This window comes from Ovis canadensis, chromosome 3 (genome assembly GCF_042477335.2).
Source record: "Ovis canadensis isolate MfBH-ARS-UI-01 breed Bighorn chromosome 3, ARS-UI_OviCan_v2, whole genome shotgun sequence".
NCBI lineage: Eukaryota > Metazoa > Chordata > Mammalia > Artiodactyla > Bovidae > Ovis > Ovis canadensis.
In genome coordinates, this window is record NC_091247.1 from 86,948,548 (window position 1) to 86,968,750 (window position 20,203).

At 37.4% G+C, this 20,203-nt stretch overlaps 1 protein-coding gene across 2 annotated transcripts in view; it reads left to right on the forward strand.

Annotated features, from left to right (window-relative positions):
* Positions 1-20,203, forward strand: part of PRKD3 (protein kinase D3) — an 86,186-nt gene that overhangs the window by 49,562 nt on the left and 16,421 nt on the right. For both annotated transcript variants that reach the window (XM_069583537.1, XM_069583538.1), the window contains exons 7-12: positions 1,875-1,952; positions 4,694-4,877; positions 7,287-7,410; positions 15,281-15,358; positions 16,493-16,769; positions 19,499-19,551. In XM_069583537.1, the coding sequence (XP_069439638.1) occupies positions 1,875-1,952; positions 4,694-4,877; positions 7,287-7,410; positions 15,281-15,358; positions 16,493-16,769; positions 19,499-19,551 (794 nt within the window). The remainder of the gene's footprint in view (positions 1-1,874; positions 1,953-4,693; positions 4,878-7,286; positions 7,411-15,280; positions 15,359-16,492; positions 16,770-19,498; positions 19,552-20,203) is intronic.

Below are 20,203 nucleotides of genomic sequence, written 5' to 3' on the forward strand. Positions count from 1 at the left end.
AACCATCAGGCAAGCTTAATTAAATGTTGAAATTTTATTTCAACAGCTTACTTTTGAATATGAGTTAATATATAAATTAATACTTTAAATATCAACACTAAAGTGTACTGGCAAGCAGCCAGCAAAGAATGTTTTGGGAAAGAACATTAAGAACAGATGTACAAATTCTAGCCAGCAGATAATCTTAGTAAAGGTACTAAATATGCCGTTCTGCTGAGTAGAACAGAAACATTCTAAAACTGCATGCAAAAAAGCACAGTACTTTTTAAAAGAATGATTGAATAAAATGTGTATGTAGATTAATGAATTTTGAAATAAAATCAATTAACTATATGACTGGCTTAGTAGTTTAACTTCTTAGAGCTCTAAAAGAATGTCTTATGCTTATATTGGTTCAGAAAGTATCAAAAAGTCATAATATAATTCAGTAATCCCTGTATTTTTACTTCAAAAGTAAAATAGACATTTTCATTCACTTGTTAAGCTAAGAAAAAAATAGTTAAGATAAAACAGTTATGCAGGATCATTTGAGAAAAATATACAAGTCTAAGAGCAGTTAATTTATTCATTCATTTGTTTTCCACTTTGTTATATTAAAATTTCAGGGCAGCTTATATAAGCACATATAGGATAAAAGAAAACATAAATTAGTAAAGAACATGGGCAGGAATATAGAGAAGTATAAATGACTGTCATTAGAACTACATACTTGCTGCATATGGGTGGTAAATTTGGCTTTACATTTCAGAGGGAAAGGGAAACCTTGTTATTTTCATAATTTGTAAACCTCATGAGATAAAAAACAAATATTTAAATGTATGCCAGTGTTAATACTAGTATCACGTGAATTTTCCTAGGGCCTCACCTTTTTGAAGATGTTATTACATAATGCAGGTTTTCTCATCCACCAAATTATTAATTTCATAGAGCTTTTTCTTATAATGAGCTTTCTATATTCTATTGGCATGATACCAAGAGTTTTTTTCAATTATAGAAGTTACAAAATTATTCTAAATCAGGACTTGAAATTATTTTTACCCATTTATTGTTGGTAGAATTATTTTGAAGGTGGTGTTAGACAGTAGTTATAGCAGCAGGTTTCAGTTTTAATGTAGAAGTCATTAAAGTACCCATTTCTCAACCTCACTCCCAGAGCTGCTGATGTAGTAGGTTAAGGGTGGAGCCCAGCCAAGATCGTGCATCTCAAAAGATGCTGATGCTCCGGGCCTGGTGACCATAATTTGAGAACCATGAGTTACACAGTAGTGTTGAACAGCTTGGACCTGACTGACACTCATCTGCAGTGCAATCAGCCCTGAGGTTCTTGCAGACTGAAGAGAGCTATTATGTACTACAGGTGGGGGACCTTGTGCATGAGAAGCTCAGTCCTCTCTCGCAAGGTTGTCTGGGAAAGCTCTTACTAATTCCTAATAAATGATTGCAGCATTGCAGTTTCTTTTCTGCGTATGTACCAGGTCCTGATAATTAGGAATTGAAAGTAACTGCCTGACATATGTTGGAAAGGGATTTAGTCAGCCTGAGAAACTCTTTAAGGAGGATGTGGAAAGAAGAATGCAATGTAAGGGAGGGAAGCATGGATCTGCAGCAACATTTTGGCAAAGTGTTAAACAAGTGGTATAAACTTAATTTTACAGATAAAGAGACTGAACCCTGAGGGATTAACCAATTAATAAGAGATGATATCAGAATATGAAACCAGACCTTTAATGTAAGACCTGAGTTCTTATAGAGGAAATTTTATTATTTCATCATCATTATTAATAATACTAATGTGTGATTAAAGAAAGTCTTTAACCATATCTGATACTGCCTGACTTTTTACATAAATTAATAAGATGAATATTTCATTTTAGATTGTAAATTCAACTGCCATAAGCGATGTGCATCTAAAGTACCGAGAGACTGCCTTGGAGAGGTTACTTTCAATGGAGGTAAAAGTCTTTTTCTTAATTTCCAGGAAAGATCACAATTTGTGTGTTATCTTTATATAAGGTTATATTTGCATATTTTATTTTGTTTACTTTGTTTCTTTGACTTTTTTTGAGTTAATAATCAAGCAAAATACAGATATCGCTCATAGTATACTTTTAATTATGCCTCCTGTCTCCTTTAACCACTTACCAGTCTGTAGTCAAATGTGGCGAATGGTGCTGTATATTCTTGTTTGTCTTTAGACATAGCAAAATTTATTTTATAACCTTGCTGTTGTCCCTAGAACTATTTCTTATTTCTAGTATTTATTAACTACTTAATGAATGCCAGGCACTATTGTAAACATTTTCTATATTGACATTTAAACCTAAGAACAACCTTTTGAGATAAGGACTTAGAGATGAGTAAACTTAGGCACAGAAACATTAAATAATTTGCCTAAGAGATACAACCAGTAGTGGTAGAGTTGAGATTTGAATCTGTGTGGTCTGGCATCTAAGTTCATAGTCTTTAGAAGTCATTGTACTGTCTCACTTTCTCTTTTTCCATCAAATAATCACTTAGCTGAACATTCTTGCTTTTTTACCTTTTTTTTTCCCCCTCTTTTCAAGATTATATCACTCAAAGTGATTACCTTTTTTGGAAGAAAGGAGTAAACTTGTAGCATAATTTTTCCTTAGTATTACATGGCTGGTAAAAATTGAATATAAGTAGTTCTATAGGAAAGGCTTCCCTGGTGGCTCAGATGGTAAAGAATCTGCCTGCAGTGCAGGAGCCCTAGGTCCGAGCCTTAGGTTAGGAAGATTCCCTGGAGAACGGATATAGGAGGTAAAGCATAAGGAGTGGAAATTAATCTTAAGAGTTTAACATTTTCTCATGTGGTATGTTTTCTGTGGTTGCTGTTTAAGACCCTTGACAGAGCGTGATTGGTTTCTTTGTTTCAGTTGCTCAGTATTAATACAGCTTTTCTACATGATTGAAGTCTTTTCTAGATTTAGCTAGTTATGTATTTTTGTCCTTGTCTACCTTCTGACAAATGGATATGAAATACCATTTATATTAATCTTAATGTTCATTTATCTCTTTCAGTTATTTACTGTTTAGGAGTTTTTTCCTCTCTAAATTACTTGTTCACGTGTTATTTATTCTACTAATTCTTTGTCAGCTTTATTGAGATATGAGTTGTATACCATACAGTTCATACATTTAGTTTATTCCCAGTTATACAGCCATCACTACAGCCTAATTTTAGAACATTTTCATCATCCTGAGAAGAACTCCATACCAATTGGTTGTCACTTCCCATCCACTTTTCCCTGCTAGGCCCTGGCAACCACTAAGTCAGCTTTCATCTGTATCAGTTTGTCCCTTCTAGACATTTCATATAAATAGAATCATACAATGTGTAGTCTTTGTGACTGATTTCTTTCACTTAGCATAATGTTTTCAAGGTTCATCCGTGTTGCATGTATCAATACTTCATTGTTTTTTTGTTGATGAGTAATATTCCTCTGCTCGAATGTTCCACACTTGATTCATTCATCACCAATCAAACATAGTCCTTTGAGTTATATCCATTTTGGAGCTATTATGAACAAGGCAGCTATGAACATTTGACTACATTTGACTACATGTGTTTCCATTCCACTTGGGTAGATAGCCAGTAATGGAACTGTTGAGTCATATGGTAGCTCTGTTTAACATTTTGAGGACTGCCAAACTGTTTACCAAAGCAGCCATACCCTTTTACATTCCCACCAGCAATGTATGAGGAGTCTCATTTCTATGTGTCCTGTCCACCACTTGTTCATTGTCTGTCGTTTTGATTATCACCATCCTAGTGAGTATGAAGTGTTGTCTCACTATGGTTTTGATTTGCATTTCCCAGATGGCTAACTGACATTGCGTATCTTTTTATGTACCTCTTGGTCATTTTTACATCTGCTTCAGAGCAATAGCTCTTCTGGTCCTTTGCCCATTTAACTAGGATATTTATTTATCTTTTTATTACAGAGTTGTAAGAATTCTTTAAATATTTGGGATACAAGTCCCTTATTTGATACATGATTTGCAGATAACTTTCTACCATTCTGTACACTGCCTTTTCACTTCCTTTGAGGTGTCATTTGTAGCGGAGAAGTTTTAAATTTTGATGAAGTCCAATATATTTGGGCTTTTTTTGTCATTTAGATTTTTGGTGGTATATCTAAGAAAGCTTTGCCTAACTCATGATCCCAAAGTTTACTCCTGTGCTTTCTTGTAAGAGTTTTATAGATTAAACTCTTACATTTAGGTCTGTGATCCACTTTAAGTTAATTTTTGTAATTGATTTAAGGAAAGCTTCCAATTTCCTTTTTTCTTTTTTGCATATAAATATCCATTTGTCCTATGACCATACACTGAATAGAATGTTCTTTTTTCATTGTATTGTCTTAGACACTTGTGGAAAATCAGCTGACCCGATAATATAATATAGTGGCTAACCTTTTACTTTGCTTCTAGTATCTTTTGTCATATCAAAATTTAAAATTTTGATGCAATCAAGTTAATTTTCTGCCTTATGATTTTTATACTTACATCATGCTAAGAAATATTTCTTTAGCTTGAATCATAAAAATATTTTTCTGTAATTTCATTTAAGAATTTTAAAAATGGTTTTCACATTTGATATACTGTCTCTATTTAGGCATATTGATATTCCATTAATGTAAAATTCTGAATTCATTTAAAACTTTGCCAGAACCATCTACTTTGGGAACAGATACAGATATACCGATGGATATTGACAGTAGTGACATGAACAGTGATGGTAGTCGGGGCTTGGATGACATAGAAGAACCATCTCCCCCAGAAGATAAAATGTTTTTCTTGGATCCATCTGATCTTGATGTGGAAAGAGACGAAGAAGCTGTTAAAACAATCAGGTAATGTATGGGTATGGACTGCAAGCTATTTCTGAATGCAAGGAGTCTAGGAGTTCTGTTAAAAAATAACAAATCATATCTCTTTAAGTGGAACCTAAAAATGTAATTATAAAAAGAAAATTTTTTTTCTTGAAGTATAGTTGTTTTATAATGTTGTGTTAGTTTCTGCTGTACAGCAAAGTGATCAATTATACATAAACGTATATCCCTCTTTTTTTAGATTTCCTTCTCATTTAGATCACTACAGAGCATTGATTAGAGTTCCTTGAGCTCTACAGTAGGTTCTCATTAGTTATCTATTTCATATACAGTACTATACGCTTGTCAATCCCAATCTCTCAATTTATTCGACCTCCTAAAATGTAGTTTAAAATCAATTAAATTGTGGCTAATGCTTTTACATGTACTACAGTATTTTTCTGAAATAAATTATATTCCTCTTGCTGTCCACTCAAGATGAGAAGGTATGAGAATCCCATTTTCTTAAAAAGAAAAATGCTTTATTTAAATACAGTCTAGATAATGATACCTAGCTGTGTAGCAGTCTTTCACAAAGTGCCAGCATTGGACTTCAGGTAAAGCAACCAGTTTCTTCACACAGGCATATTAGTTAATGTTGCAAACCCCAGTAAGAATCTATACCTGAGGATGTTGTACAAAGATGATGGTGATGAATTTGGGGGCAGTTTTCATATTGCAATTCATCTATTAGCACTTTGTAAAAATGCTTCTGGGTTATGAGACTTATATATCCTCCTATATTTATAGAAATTCAGTTTTTTTAGATATAGCAATAAAATATACTATTTTGTGATACAATGTTAACATTTTAAGCAGGTTTTGTTTTTCATTGGCTGCTGCTGCTGCTGCTAAATCGCTTCAGTCGTGTCTGACTCTGTGCAACCCCATAGACAGCAGCCCACAAGGCTCCCCCGTCCCTGGGATTCTCCAGGCAAGAACTCTGGAATGGGTTGCCATTTCCTTCTCCAATGCATGAAAGTGAAAAGTAAAAGTGAAGTCGCTCAGTCGTGTCCAACTCTGTGCGACCCCATGGAATGTAGCCTACCAGGCTCCTCCATCCATGGGATTTTCTAGGCAAGAGTACTGGCAGCAAATAGGTATTTAGAGAAAATTGGTCATTTGTCAGTCTCATATGGCTGAGTCATTTATTCAGCCTTATCATTAAATTATAGCTATTATTATCATTATCATTATTAACTAAATGTTTGCCCAAATTAGAGACTTAAGAGAACTAAGCTAGTTTCCTAATCATGGATACTTCACAGTTTAAGAGCAAGTATTTAACTGTTTGAGACTGAGTTGAACAACAGTGTATTTTTCACACACTTCTGCCAAGGTGCCCTTTCTTTCCAGCTACACTGTTACTGACCTATGTTTCAGTATTACCTGATGTGACTCGTTTCATTATTTATCATTTTTACTTTCTTAATACCTGTAAATCATTTTTCTTTCAGTATCTTCTGTAAGTTATTGTTGCTGACAACATGAATAATGGAATTTGATATTTGAATTTTGTCTTGTGATTAATTTATTAATTTGTCATGTTATCTAGGGTACGATTTCTAGCAGCAGTCCCAAATGAGACCCTCTCCCAGGTTCCAGATTTGCCAACCAGAGAGGATTCTTTCTACTCTGTTCATTGTTTTCATATGTCCTGTGGCCCTCCAGAAATATTCATGACAAATAATGATGACTTACAGTATTGTTGTAGGAAGGGGTCCCCCGCTCCAGGGCCCCAAGAGCAGGATCTTGTCTAACACTCGGAAAAGAATTGTCCGAGGAGACACGTGCTGACAAAGCAAGTGATTTTACTGGGAAAGGGCACCCGGTGGAGAGCAGTAGGGTAAGGGAACCCAGGAGAACAGCTCTGCCACGTGGCTCACAGTCTCGGGTTTTATGGTGATGAGATTAGTTTCCAGGTTGTCTTCTCTGGCCAATCATTCTGATTCAGAGTCCTTTTTGGTGGCACACGCATCGCTCAGCAAAGATGGATGCTAGCGAGAGGGATTCTAGGAAGTGGGTGGACACATGGTGTCTCCTTTTGACCTTTCCCTAACTCTTTTGATTGGCAGTGGCTTATTAGTTCCATATTCCTTACCAGGACCTCTTGTTGTAAAACAGTTCATGTAAATGGTTACCTAGCCAGGGTGGACCGTTTCAGTCAGTGTGCTTCCCCTAAGAGTATCATCTTTGTCTTTTATAAATTAACTATGTATCATCACAACAGGATTAATTTATCTTTTTCTTCTTAAGCCATTGTTTGTCTTTGTAAGATATTTTGAAGAATTTTGGTTTAATTATCTTAAAAGGGTTTGATGAGTTTACTGTATTGATGATCTTTTAAGTTAACATTATAAATATGTGTCATAAATTTAAAATATTTTTTAGTCCATCAACAAGCAATAACATTCCGCTGATGAGGGTCGTCCAGTCCATCAAGCACACAAAGCGGAAGAGCAGCACAATGGTGAAGGAAGGGTGGATGGTCCATTACACCAGCAGGGATACCCTGGTCAGTAATCACAGGCATTTTATTATGGTAGTGAAACTCTGTTATGTGCTTTACTTTGTGTGTTTTTTAAGTCAAAATGAGAATGAGATATATATTAAGACATCATAGTACACCAGAACCATCTTTATATTTAGGATGTTAAGAATATTGAAAAGGTGGAATATTTAATGTACTATTTTTATAAATTGGTAGAACAGTAGAGATTCAAAGCAAGTCTGATGGTACACCACCAAATGCGCAATCTCTGAAAGAAAGAATTGATATTCCCTGGTGGCTTACATGGTTAAGAATCTGCCTGCAATGCAGGAGACCAGGTTCAATCCCTGGGTTGGGAAGATCTCCTGGAAAAGGGAACGGCAGCCCACTCCAGTATTCTTGCCTGGAGAATCCCATGGACAGAGGAGCCTGGTGGGCTACAGTCCATGGAGTCGAACACAACTAAGCAACTCTCACTTCACAAACTTCTGCTCTGCGAAAGATAGTGTTAAAAGATTGAGATGACAAGCCACAGACTTGGAAGAAATATTTACAAAAAAAGATATCTGTAGAAGACTCTTCTCCAAAATATACAAAGAACTCCTAAAATTCAACAGTAAGAAAACTTAATTACTTGATTAAACAATGTGCTGAAGACCTTAACATATACCTCACCAAAGAAGATACCTGGATGGCAGATAAGCATATGAAATGATGCACCACATCTTATGTCATCAGGCAGATGCAAATTAAACAGTGAGATACCACTGCCCATCTGTTAGAACAGCCAAAACCATAAACACTGAGAACACCAAATTCTGACAAGATGTAGAGCAGCGAGAGCTTTCTTTGATTGCTGGTAGGAATGCAAAATGGTATTGCTAACATTCGAAGACAGTTTAGTAGTTTCATGCAAAACTAAAATGCTTTTACCAAATGATCTAGCATTCATACTCTTTGCTGTTTACACAAAGGAAATAAAAACTAACATTCACATGGAAACCTGCATATGGATATTTATAATGGGTTTATTCATAATTGTCAAAAACCTGGAAATAATAGATCTCCTTCAGTAGGTAAATGGGTAAATAAACTGTTCTAAAGACAATGGAATGTTATTCAGCATTAAAAAGCAATGAGCTGTTAAGCCATGAAAAGACTTGGAGCAATCTTAAGTGTATATTGCTAAGTGAAAGAAACCAATGTAAGAAGATTACATACTGTATGATTCCAACTATATTATTTTCCAGAAAAGGTAGACCCGTGGAGGGTACAGGGTGGGCACAAGTAGGAATGAATAGATAGAACACAGAATTTTTAGGGCAGTGAAAATACTCTATGTGATACCATAATGATAGGTACTTGTCGTTATGCCTTTGTCCAAACGCATAGAATGCACAGCACCAAGAGTGAGCCGTATTATATAACCTGTGGACTTTTATCCTTATGATGTGTCAAGTGTAGGTTCACCAGTTAAACCATTATATCACTCTGTTAAGGGTGTTGATGACGGGGTCTGGGGTTATACATGCCTAGGGACAGGAAGTATGTATGGGAAATTTCTGCCCCTTCCCCTTAATTTGCGATGAACCTTAAACTGTTCCCCAAAAGTAAAGTATTAATTTAAAAAAATAGTTTATAGACACATGTTAAAAAAAATGCTGCATGGCAAAGAACAGAAACAAAGACAAATGACGAACTGGAAAAAGTTTTTTTTTCAACCCAGAACACAATAGAAAAGTAGGCAATGAATCTGAACAAACAGGTCTCAGACAAGGAAATGCAAATTACTCTTAAACATAAGATCTTGATCTCATTTTTAATAAAAAAAATACAATTTAAAATGTTATGAAAATACTAGCCAAATAGTATACTAGCTGAATAGCCAAAGCAGTCTTGAGAAAGAATGGAGCTGGAGGAGTCAACCTTTCTGACTTCAGATTATGCTACAAAGCTGCAGTCATCAAGACAATATGGTACTGGCACAAAAACAGAAATATTTACCAATGGAACAAGATAGAAAACCCAGAAATAAACCCATGCACCTGTGGGTACCTTATTTTTGACAAAGGAGGCAAGAATATACAATGGGGCAAAGACAGCCTCTTCGATAAATGGTGCTGGGAAAACTGGACAGCTACATGTAAAAGAATGAAATTAAAACACTTCCTAACACCATACCCAAAGATAAACTCAAAATGGATTAAAGACCTAAATGTAAGACCAGATACTATAAAACTCTTAGAGGAAAATATAGGCAGAACACTCGATGACATAAATCAAAGCAAGATCTATGACCCACCTCCTAGAGTAATGGAAATAAAAATAAACAAGTGGGACCTGATTAAACTTCAAAGCTTTTGCACAGCAAAAGTAAGCAAGGTGAAAAGACATCCCTCAGAATGGGAGAAAATAATAGCAAATGAAACAATTGACAAAAGATTCATTTCCAAAATATACAAGCAGCTCATACAACTCAGTACCAGAAAAACAAACAACCCAATCAAAAAGTGGGAAAAAGACCCAAACAGACATTTCTCTAAAGAAGACATACAGATGGCTAACAAACACATGAAAAGATGCTCAACATCACTTATTATATAGAGAAATACAAATCAAAACCACCATGAGATATCACCTCACACCAGTCAGAATGACCGTCATCAAAAACTCTACAAACAAAAATGCTTTAGAGGGTGTGGAGAAAAGGGAAGGCTCTTGCACTGTTGGTGGGAATATAAATTGATACAGACACTATGGAAGACAGTACAGAGATTCCTTAAAAAACTAGGACTAAAACCACCATATGACCCAGCAATCCCACTCCTGAATAAACCGAGAAGTTGAAAAAGACACATGTATCCCATTGTTCATTGCAGCACTATTTACAATAGCTAGAACATGGAAGCAACCTAGATGTCCATCAACAGATTAATGGATAAGGAGTTGTGGTACATATACACAATGGAATATTAGTCATAAAAAGGAATGCATTTGAGTCAGTTCTAATGAGATGGATGAACCTAGAACCTGTTAAACACAGTGAAGTAAGTCAGAAAGAGAAAGATGAATATCATATACTAACGCATATTTCTCCACTCTTCTCCAGTAGCATACTGGGCACCTACCAACTTGGGGAGTTTATCTTTCAGTGTCATGCCTTTTTGCCTATTCATACTGTTCATGGGGTTCTCAGGGCAGGAATACTGAAGTGGTTTGCCGTTCCCTTCTCCAGTGGACCACGTTTTGTCAGAACTCTTCTGTCATGACCCGTCTATTGTTGGTGGCCCTACGTGACAGCTCATAGTTTCCTTGAGCTAGACAAGGCTGTGGTCCATGTGATCAGATTGGTTAGTTTTCTGTGATTGTGGTTTTCATTCTGTCTGCCCTATGATGGATAAGAATAAGAGGCTTATGGAAACTTCCTGATGGGAGAGACTGACTGAGGGGGAAACTGGGTCTTGTTCTGATGGTACAGGCCATGTTCAGTAAATCTTTAATCCAATTTTCTGTTGATGGGCAGGGCTGTATTCCCTCCCTGTTGCTTAACTTGAGGCCAAACTGTGCTGGAGGTAGTGAAGATGATAGCGACCTCCTTCAAAAGGCCCCATGCACGCACTGCTGCACTCAGTGCCCCCAACCCTGCAGCAGGCCACCGCTGACCCACGGCTCTGCCGGAGACTCCTGGACACTCATAGACGTGTCTGGGTCAGTTTCTTGTGGGGTCACTGCTCCTTTCTTCTGGGACCTGGTATGCACAAGGTTTTGTTTGTGCCCTCCAAGAATCTGTTTTCCTCAGTCCTGTATAAGTTCTGGTGGTTCTGTGGTCGGGTTAATGGTGACTTCCTCCAAGAGGGCTTATGCCATACCCAGGTCTACTGCACCCAGAGTCCCTCCAGCAGGCCACTGCTGACCCGTACCTCCACAGGAGACACTCAGACACAGTTCTGGCTCAGTCTTTGTGGGTTGCGCATGCATTTTGTGACCTCCCCAGGTCTGAGCAGCTCAGGTGACCAATTGCTTGGAGATAGCACTGTCCCAGGTGGGCCATGTGTCTTAATCACCTCCTTGGTCCCGGCCACTTGGTTTGCCAGATGCACCGCAAAAGCAAAAACAACACCCAGTTGTGGATGTGACGGGTGATGGTAGTAAAGTCCGATGCTGTAGAGAGGAATATTGCATAGGAACCTGGAATGTTAAGTCCATGACTCAAGGCAAATTGGAAGTGGTCAAACAGGAGATGGCAAGAGTGAACATCAACATTTTAGGAATCAGTGACCTAAAATGGACTGGAATGGGTGAATTTAATTCAGATGACCATTATATCTGCTACTGTGGCAATGAATCCCTTAGAAGAAATGGAGTAGCCATCATAGCCAACAAAAGAGTCCAAAATGCAGTATTTGGATGCAATCTCAAAAATGACAGAATGATCTCTGTTCATTTCCAAGGCACCATTCATTGTCACAGTAATCCAAGTCTGTGCCCTGACCAATAATGCTGAAGAAGCTGAACAGTTCTATGAAGGACCTACAGGACCTTCTAGAACTAACACCCAAAAAAGGTGTCATTTTCACCATATGGGACTGGAATGCAAAAGTAGGAAGTCAAGAGATACCTGGAGTAACAGACATATGTGGCCTTGGAGTACAAAACAAAACAGGGCAAAGGCTAACAGAGTTTGCAAAGAGAACACACTGGTCATAGCAAACACCCTCTTCCAACAACACAAGAGAACACTCTACACATGGACATCACCAGATGTCCAACACTGAAATCAGATTGATTATATTCTTTGCAGCCAAAGATGGAGAAGCTCTATACAGTCAGCAAAAAAAAAGACCGGGAGCTGACTGTGGCTCAGATCATGAACTCCTTATTGCCAAATTCAGACTTAAATTGAAGAAAGTAGGGAAAACCACTAGACCATTCAGGTATGACCTAAATCAAATCCCTTATGATTATACAGTGGAAGTGACAATTAGAATCAAGGGATTAGATCTGATAGAGTGCCTGAAGAACTATGGATGGAGATTCGTGACTTTGTACAGGAGGCAGTGATCAAGACCATCCCCAAGTAAAAGAAATGCAAAAAGGCCAAATGGTTGTTTGATGAGGCCTTACAAATAGCTGAGAAAAGAAGAGAAGTGAAAGGCAAAGGAGAAAGGGAAAATATATACCCATTTGAATGCAGAGTTCCAAAGAATAGCAACAAGAGATAAGAAAGCCTTCCTCAGTGATCAGTGCAAAGAAATAGAGGAAAACAATGGAATGGGAAAGATTAGAGATCGCTTCAAGAAAATTAGAGATACCAAGGGAACATTTCATGCGAAGATGAGCACAATAAAGGACAGAAATGGTATGGACCTGACAGAAGCAGAAGATAAGAAAAGGCAGCAAGAATACACAGAAGAACTGTACAGAAATGATCTTCACGACCAAGATAACCACGATGGTGTGATCACTCACCTAGAGCCAGACATCCTGGAATGCAAGGTCAAGTGGGCCTTAGGAAGCATCACTACCAACAAAGCTAGTGGAGGTGAAGGAATTCCAGTTGAGCTACTTCAGATCCTGAAGGATGACGCTGTGAAAGTGCTGCACTCAAGATGCCAGCAAATTTGGAAAACTCAGCAGTGGCCACAGGACTGGAAAAGGTCAGTTTTCATTCCAATCCCAAAGAAAGGCAATGCCAAAGAATGCTCAAACTACTGCACAATTGCACTCATCTCACATGCTAACAAAGTAATGCTCAAAATTCTCCAAGCCAGGCTTCAACAGTACGTGAACCGTGAACTTCCACATATTCAAAGTGGATTTAGAAAAGACAGAGGAACCAGAGATCAAATTGCCAACATCTGTTGGATCATCAAAAAAGCAAGAGTATTCCAGAAAAACATCTACTTCTGCTTTATTGACTACACCAAATCCTTTGACCGTGTGGATCACAACAAACTGTGGAAAATTCTTCAAAAGATGGGAATACCAGACCACCTTACCTCCTTCCTAAGAAATCTGTATGCATGTCAAGAAGCAACAGTTAGAACTGGACATGGAACAACAGACTGGTTGCAGATCAGGAAAGGAATACGTCTGGTTCCAAATCGGGAAAGGCAGTATATTGTCGCCCTGCTTATTTAACTTACATGCAGAGCACATCGTGCAAAATGCCAGACTGGATGAAGCACAAGCTGGAATCATGATTGCCGGGAGAAATACCTATAATCTCAGATATGCAGATGATACCACCCTCATGGCAGAAAGCGAAGAACTGAACATTCTCTTGATGAATGTGAAAGAGGATAGTGAAAAAGTAGGCTTAAAACTCAACATTCAGAAAACGAAGATCATGGCATCTGGTCCCATCACTTCATGACAATTAGATGGGAAAACAATGGAAAGAGTATGAGACTTTTATTTTGGGGCGCTCCAAAATCACTGCAGATGGTGACTGTAGCCTTACAATTAAGATGCTTGCTCCTTGGAATAAAAGCTATGACCAAGCTAGACAGCATATTTTAAAAGCAGAGACATCACTTTGCCAACAAAGGTCCGTCTAGTTAAAGTGATAGTTTTTCCAGTGGTCATGTACGGATGTGAGAGTTAACTATAAAGAAAACTGAGCGCCAAAGAATTGATGCTTTTGAATTGTGGTGTTGGAGAAGACTCTTGAGAGTCCCTTGGACTGCAGGGTGATCCAACCAGTCCATCCTAAAGGAAATCAGTCCTGAATATTCATTGGAGGGACTGATGCTGAGGCTGAAACTCCAATAGTTTGGCCACCTGATGCGAAAAACCAACTCATTGGAAAAGACCCTGATGCTGGGAAAGATTGAAGGCAGGAGGAGAAAGGGACAACAGGAGATGAGATGGTTGGATGGCATCACTAATGATGGACATGAGTTGAGTAGGCTCTGGGAGTTGGTGATGGACAAGGAGGCCTGGCGTGATGCAGTCTATGGGATCACAAAGTCCGACACAACTGAGCAACTGAACGGAACTAAACACATATACAGAGTCTAGAAAAATGGTACTGAAGAATTTATTTGCAGGGCAGCAGTGGAGAAACAGACATGGAAACAGACTTATGGACATGGGAGGAGAGGAGGAGAGGGTGAGATGTATGGAGAGAGTAGCATGGAAACTTACATTACCATATGTAAAATAGCCAATGGGAATTTGCTGTATGTCTCAAGAAACTCAAACAGGGGCTCTGTATCAACCTAGATGGGTGGGATAGGAAGGTAGATGGGAGGGAGGTTTAGAAGGGAGGAGATAACATATATACCTTTGGCTGATTCATGTTGAGGTTTGACAGAAAACAACAAAATTCTGTAAAGCAATTATCCTTCAATTAAATAAATAAATTTTAGAAAATGTTATGAAAATACTAGTTTTTATTTATCAGTGTAGCACAGGATCAAAAGGGTTAGTAATATGCTGTTAGTGAAGGTTTGAGTAAATAACACACTCATGTTGCTGATGAGCCTATAAGTTGCATCCAGAAATAGAGGAATAACTTAACACTGTCAAGAAAAATTACATATGCATTCATCTTTTGACCTAGTAAGGCATCCTTTAGAAATTTAGTCCATGGGTAAATTAAATATTTGCATGTGTCATACATGCGTATTTGTGTGTGCATGCATGAGATTCTTGAAAAGAAACCTCCAAAATGTAATAACATTGTTTGCCTTGAGTAAAGGTTGGAGTGAGATAGGGGTGATGATGGAAGTATACTTTTCACTATATATCTTTTTAATTTTTCAAATTTTGAAGCTCATGAATTTTATACCAGTACAAACTTACAGATAAGAGATGAGAGGGAATGGAGAGTTCAGACACTTTGGAGGAATCATTACTTTTGAACCTTACAGTTTTGTGCTCTTTGTAGAGAAAGAGGCATTATTGGAGACTGGACAGCAAATGTCTTACATTGTTTCAAAACGAATCTGGATCAAAGTATTATAAGGTAAAAATTTCACATCTTTTAAAAATATGTACATTAAAATGCTGTGTGTTTTCCAAATATATCCAAGTAATATTTATTAATTGTTATATTGGATTACAGCTATTACAGCTCTGTGTAACATAGTTTCTAGAAGTCACTGTTAAGTTCCTTGTAAAAGCAAGTATCCTCTACCCCTCCATTTCACCCCTTGCAACAGCCTTGCTGCCGAAGTTATTTTTGTTGTTGTGCAGTTCTTTTTTTCTGGCCTGTCAGGTTGCTGCTGTTTTCCTTCTGGATACCAAGTGGTCCTCCATATCAGTGGATGTCTAGCCATTTTAAATAAGGGACTTGACCCTTGCATACGAAAAGACAACTAGACTATGATTTAGATTAGACTATTAGAAGTCCTTTGATTATTGCTGATCAGAAGAAGCCATTGTGGTATTCAGCATTTCTCCCATTTTCCATTTTACCTTAGACCCCAATTCCCAGATGCTTCTTTTGGCTTTTCTTCATATAATTCTCTTTGCTCGACTTGCTCCACATTTTGCCATGTCACCAATTGACACCAGTAAAAATTGTTAGTATAGCAGTTGTATCAGGAAGAAAGAAAATAGAGACTAATGAATTGCTTTGAATTGGTTGGGTTTTTCTAAAGAAGTTTTCTGCTGTAGGAAGTAGACTAAAAATAAATGATTGTTAAAGTTATGGACAGACCCAGAATAGAGCGCTGCACTTGTACTGACATCCTCCTTTGCTGCTGTTACTTCTGCCTCGTTCTCCTTTGGGGCCATATCTTGCAAATAGCAGCCAGTGGAGGAGTTGTTGAGTTGGCTTCCTGACAGCTGGGAAATGGCAGGTGTTGGCTATAGTAGCAACCGCCTTCTGAATCCTTTCTTTCTAATGATCTGCTACAGGCCTGAGTTACTAGCTTGGTTATTCTACTCCATGCTCTCTGCCTTTGTCCTTGATGGACATGCAGATCATTCGGAGCAGATACCCTCGTAAGACTTGACTGTGCGTCCGTGTGCCACGCTCACATACTTGTGTTTGTCTTTAATGGTATTCATTAGAAATGCATATCTTTGATTGTTTAGTGTATTTGGAAAAAAACCCACATGCTCATGTTTCCTAATGCTTGGTTCTTTACTTCAGGAAATTCCACTTTCAGAAATTCTCCGCATATCTTCACCACAAGATTTCACAAGCATTTCACAAGGCAGCAACCCACACTGTTTTGAAATCATCACTGATACTATGGTATACTTTGTTGGTGAGAACAATGGGGACAGCTCTCACAATCCTGTTCTTGCTGCCACTGGAGTGGGACTTGATGTAGCACAGAGCTGGGAAAAAGCAATTCGCCAAGCTCTCATGCCTGTGACGCCTCAAGCCAGCGTCTGTACTTCTCCAGGCCAAGGGAAAGATCACAGTAAGCAATAAGCTTCTTGATGACTTTTCTCCCTTTGGTTCTTAAGCATTTTGTGGGTGCAGTTGTGTTTCTGTATTTATTTTAAGCTTCATTTTTGTAATCAATATCATTAGTTAATTGCTTTATAAAATTATGTTGGTCATAGTATGTGCTTGCAGTCCCCAGAGCGAGGCTCCAGAGTCAAGTCTGCCTGCATTTAAAGCTTGGCTCTGCTGACTTGTTGTGTGATCCTGGCAAGTACTTTGCTTTTCTGTAACAATACCTTCTATATAGAGTTGTCAGCATTAAATGAAAGAGAACCAAAAGGGGTTAAGTAAGCTAATAGTGTTAGGATTGTGCTTCATGGTGGGATTTTCAGTCTGTAAAGCGTTGCAGTTCACATAGTACTTATGCGTGAAGTCAGAAATGCTGCATTTGTTTTAACTGAATTAAAACATTCAGAAACATTAAAAATACTGAAACACATATTCTTTGCACCAACAAAATTTATAAAATAAAACCTAAATTTGTTTGAAGTTTCAAGTGGATACTTAATCACAAGGCCATAGTAAAATGTCACTTCCCTGCACCCCCCCCCCCCATTGGCATTATGTCATTTATGGTGAAACAGCTTTCATTCATTAGGCAAATACATTTAAATCGAAAGAGATGTCAGTCTCTTTTCTTTTTCAGCTGCACTGCACAGCTTGTGGGATCTTAGTTTCCCAACCAGGGATTGAGCCCAGCAGTGAGAGCACTGAGTCCTAACCCCTGGATGGTCAGGAAATTCCCTCAACCAGTTTCTGTATGCCTTTTATTTCAGTTCAGCTATGCTGCTTTTTATACCTAAATTTGGCATTATGCTAGGCCCTGAGCTCTAATACAAAAGAAATACAGAGATTTTTAAAGATAGGAAGGGAATAGGTACACAAAGCAGTAGAGTGCAAAAAGGAGGAGTGCATTTCTCAAGGAACTCAGATACAGATAGGAAGGTAAGTGGAGACTTCATGACAGAGGAGCCTGATTTGGACCTTGACCTCGGATCTCACAGGAGTTAGGATAGGCAGAGCTGACCTAGGGGTGTGCATGGAATTAAGGGGACATGTGATCAAAGGCATGAGGGTAATGACCATGAAAATGTTTGGTGTTGAATATTGATTCTGAAAGGGTGAATAAAATGGATAATCACAGTGTTTCTTAAATTTGAGGGGATTTTAGAACTGTCTGATATTCTAATTGGACCTTTTACCCCAGAAAATAATGCAGATACATAACACAAATTTTATATATAATTGGATTTAGGGTCCTTTTCAAGCCCATCCATGGACTCTTCCCTAGGCTTATAAGTCCCTATGGACAGACTGCAAAAGGGCTAAGGGGAAATGAAAGCCCAGTTCTGCCGCTTTACTAGCTTCATGATCTTGGCCTCTTCAGTTCTCTCATCTAAAAGGAGAATGATATAATAATTGCATATGATGCACTTAGCACCACTCCTGACCTAGTAGTGACACTATTACTGTGCTGCTGCTACTGCTGATGCTGCTGTCCTTATAGCAGCCAGTCTGGAGCAGAGTTCTCCTGGGAAGTGATAGAAATGAAAACTGGATGGAGTTAAGACAGTGGAGGCCTTTGAAACAAAATAAATATTGACTTAAACTAGAAAACTGGAACTACTGAAAAGCAGAGTTTTAGGCTCATTCATTTTGTTGATGCTGTGCTTTTTTGGTCTGTTTGATTAATATTTGATTTTGGGGGTTATTTAAAGTTGACTTAATATTTTAAAATGGAGTTTCCACAGTCATTTACTTATTTTTTGATGTATAGTTGCGTATATTTTCTTCTTAATGAAGTTTTATGTTTTTATATTTGGGATTATAAAAGAAATTTCGTATCTTTTCCTTTGAGTTGTCACTGAGATTCTAGATGTTTGAGAACTAGTCTCTTGCTTTACTTTTCTGATTTCCCATTTTTCTTGTCAGTTACTTCCTTTGCTTACCAAAGTAATATAGACATTTAAACTTTATAGAAATATGTAATATAATGTGAGAATCATGTGACATGTATCCCTATTCCCAATTGTATATCTCCCCCCTCAGAAAACCATTATTAATAGTTTGGTGTATATTTCTTGATTTGGGGATGGCTTGGGAAGAGGGGAGTCTATTCTATTTGTACGGTCTTGTTATATTTTTATTTTCACAAAAAAAGTCATGTTTGTTGTAAAAGATGTATGATCTTTTTACAACTTGATTTTATGAACTATTTAATATATATCATATATTTCAAAATTATATGTTTATATAATTTTAATGTTTTATGACCATAATGCATACTTTCTATACATTTTTTAAACAGTATAGAAGCATATAAAAAAATCTTTGTTCCTCAACCCCAGCTCTCTCCCTCACCAGAAGTGATCATATTTTGTTTTTGATTCATATGCCACTACCCTGAAACTTACCTTTTTAACTTAATAATATAAATAGCTTTCTGACTCAGTACTTATATAGCCCTGCATCCTTAAATGTGTAGATAGTATTCTTTTGTATGGATGTGTATTCTGTTTTACCAGTTTCCTGTTGATGGATTAGTATTGTTTATGGATAAATTTTGTTTAATGTAATGATATTAACTGTATGTTAGCTAGTTTTTAAAATTTAAGGTACTGTAAGCATTCACATGTCAAAATATTTAGTATTACTAAGTTACATACTAACAGTGTTTTTCCCCATACATCATTCATTTTACAGAAGATTTGTCTACCAGTATCTCTGTATCTAATTGTCAGATCCAAGAGAATGTGGTAAGTAAATATTACAGCTAAAATATGCAGATTGGGTAATTCAGGAAAATAAAATGTGAAAGTCTTAACTAGAAAATAAGTTTATAAGCCAGAGTACTGTGCAGTTTGCCTGAAGACACTAGACTGAACTGTGGGTGATAAATTCCTGGAGGAGTTCTGCTTTATGAAGGAAACTGAGGCAGTTTCCTTTTAAATTATGAAAATACACTAGTTCAAAGAGAAGAGAGAGGCTACTTTGTGGGTCAGAGCAGGGAAAACTTCCTAAAGGGAGTAAAACTTGAAATATACTTAAAAAGAGTTTTAACATGAGTGCTGAGAGGATGGCGGTGAGAGAAAATTTCATGGAAGTACAGAAAAGCAGAAAATGCAAGATTTTAAGGCAGAGTGAGGACTCAGTTTAGCTGGTACATGTAGGGGTTTACATTAGGGGTCAGCATACTTTCTATAAGGGGATGGAAGTAAATATTTCAGGCTTTGCAGACCATATACAGTTACGAATTCAGCTCTGCTGCCATTGTGAGAAAGCCATAGTCAGTACATACAGGAATGAGCTTGACTGTTTTCCAGTATAAGTTTTTTGTGAACAGTTATATTTGAATTTCATATAATTTCATGTTTTACAAGATGACATTATTTTGATTTTTTTCAACCA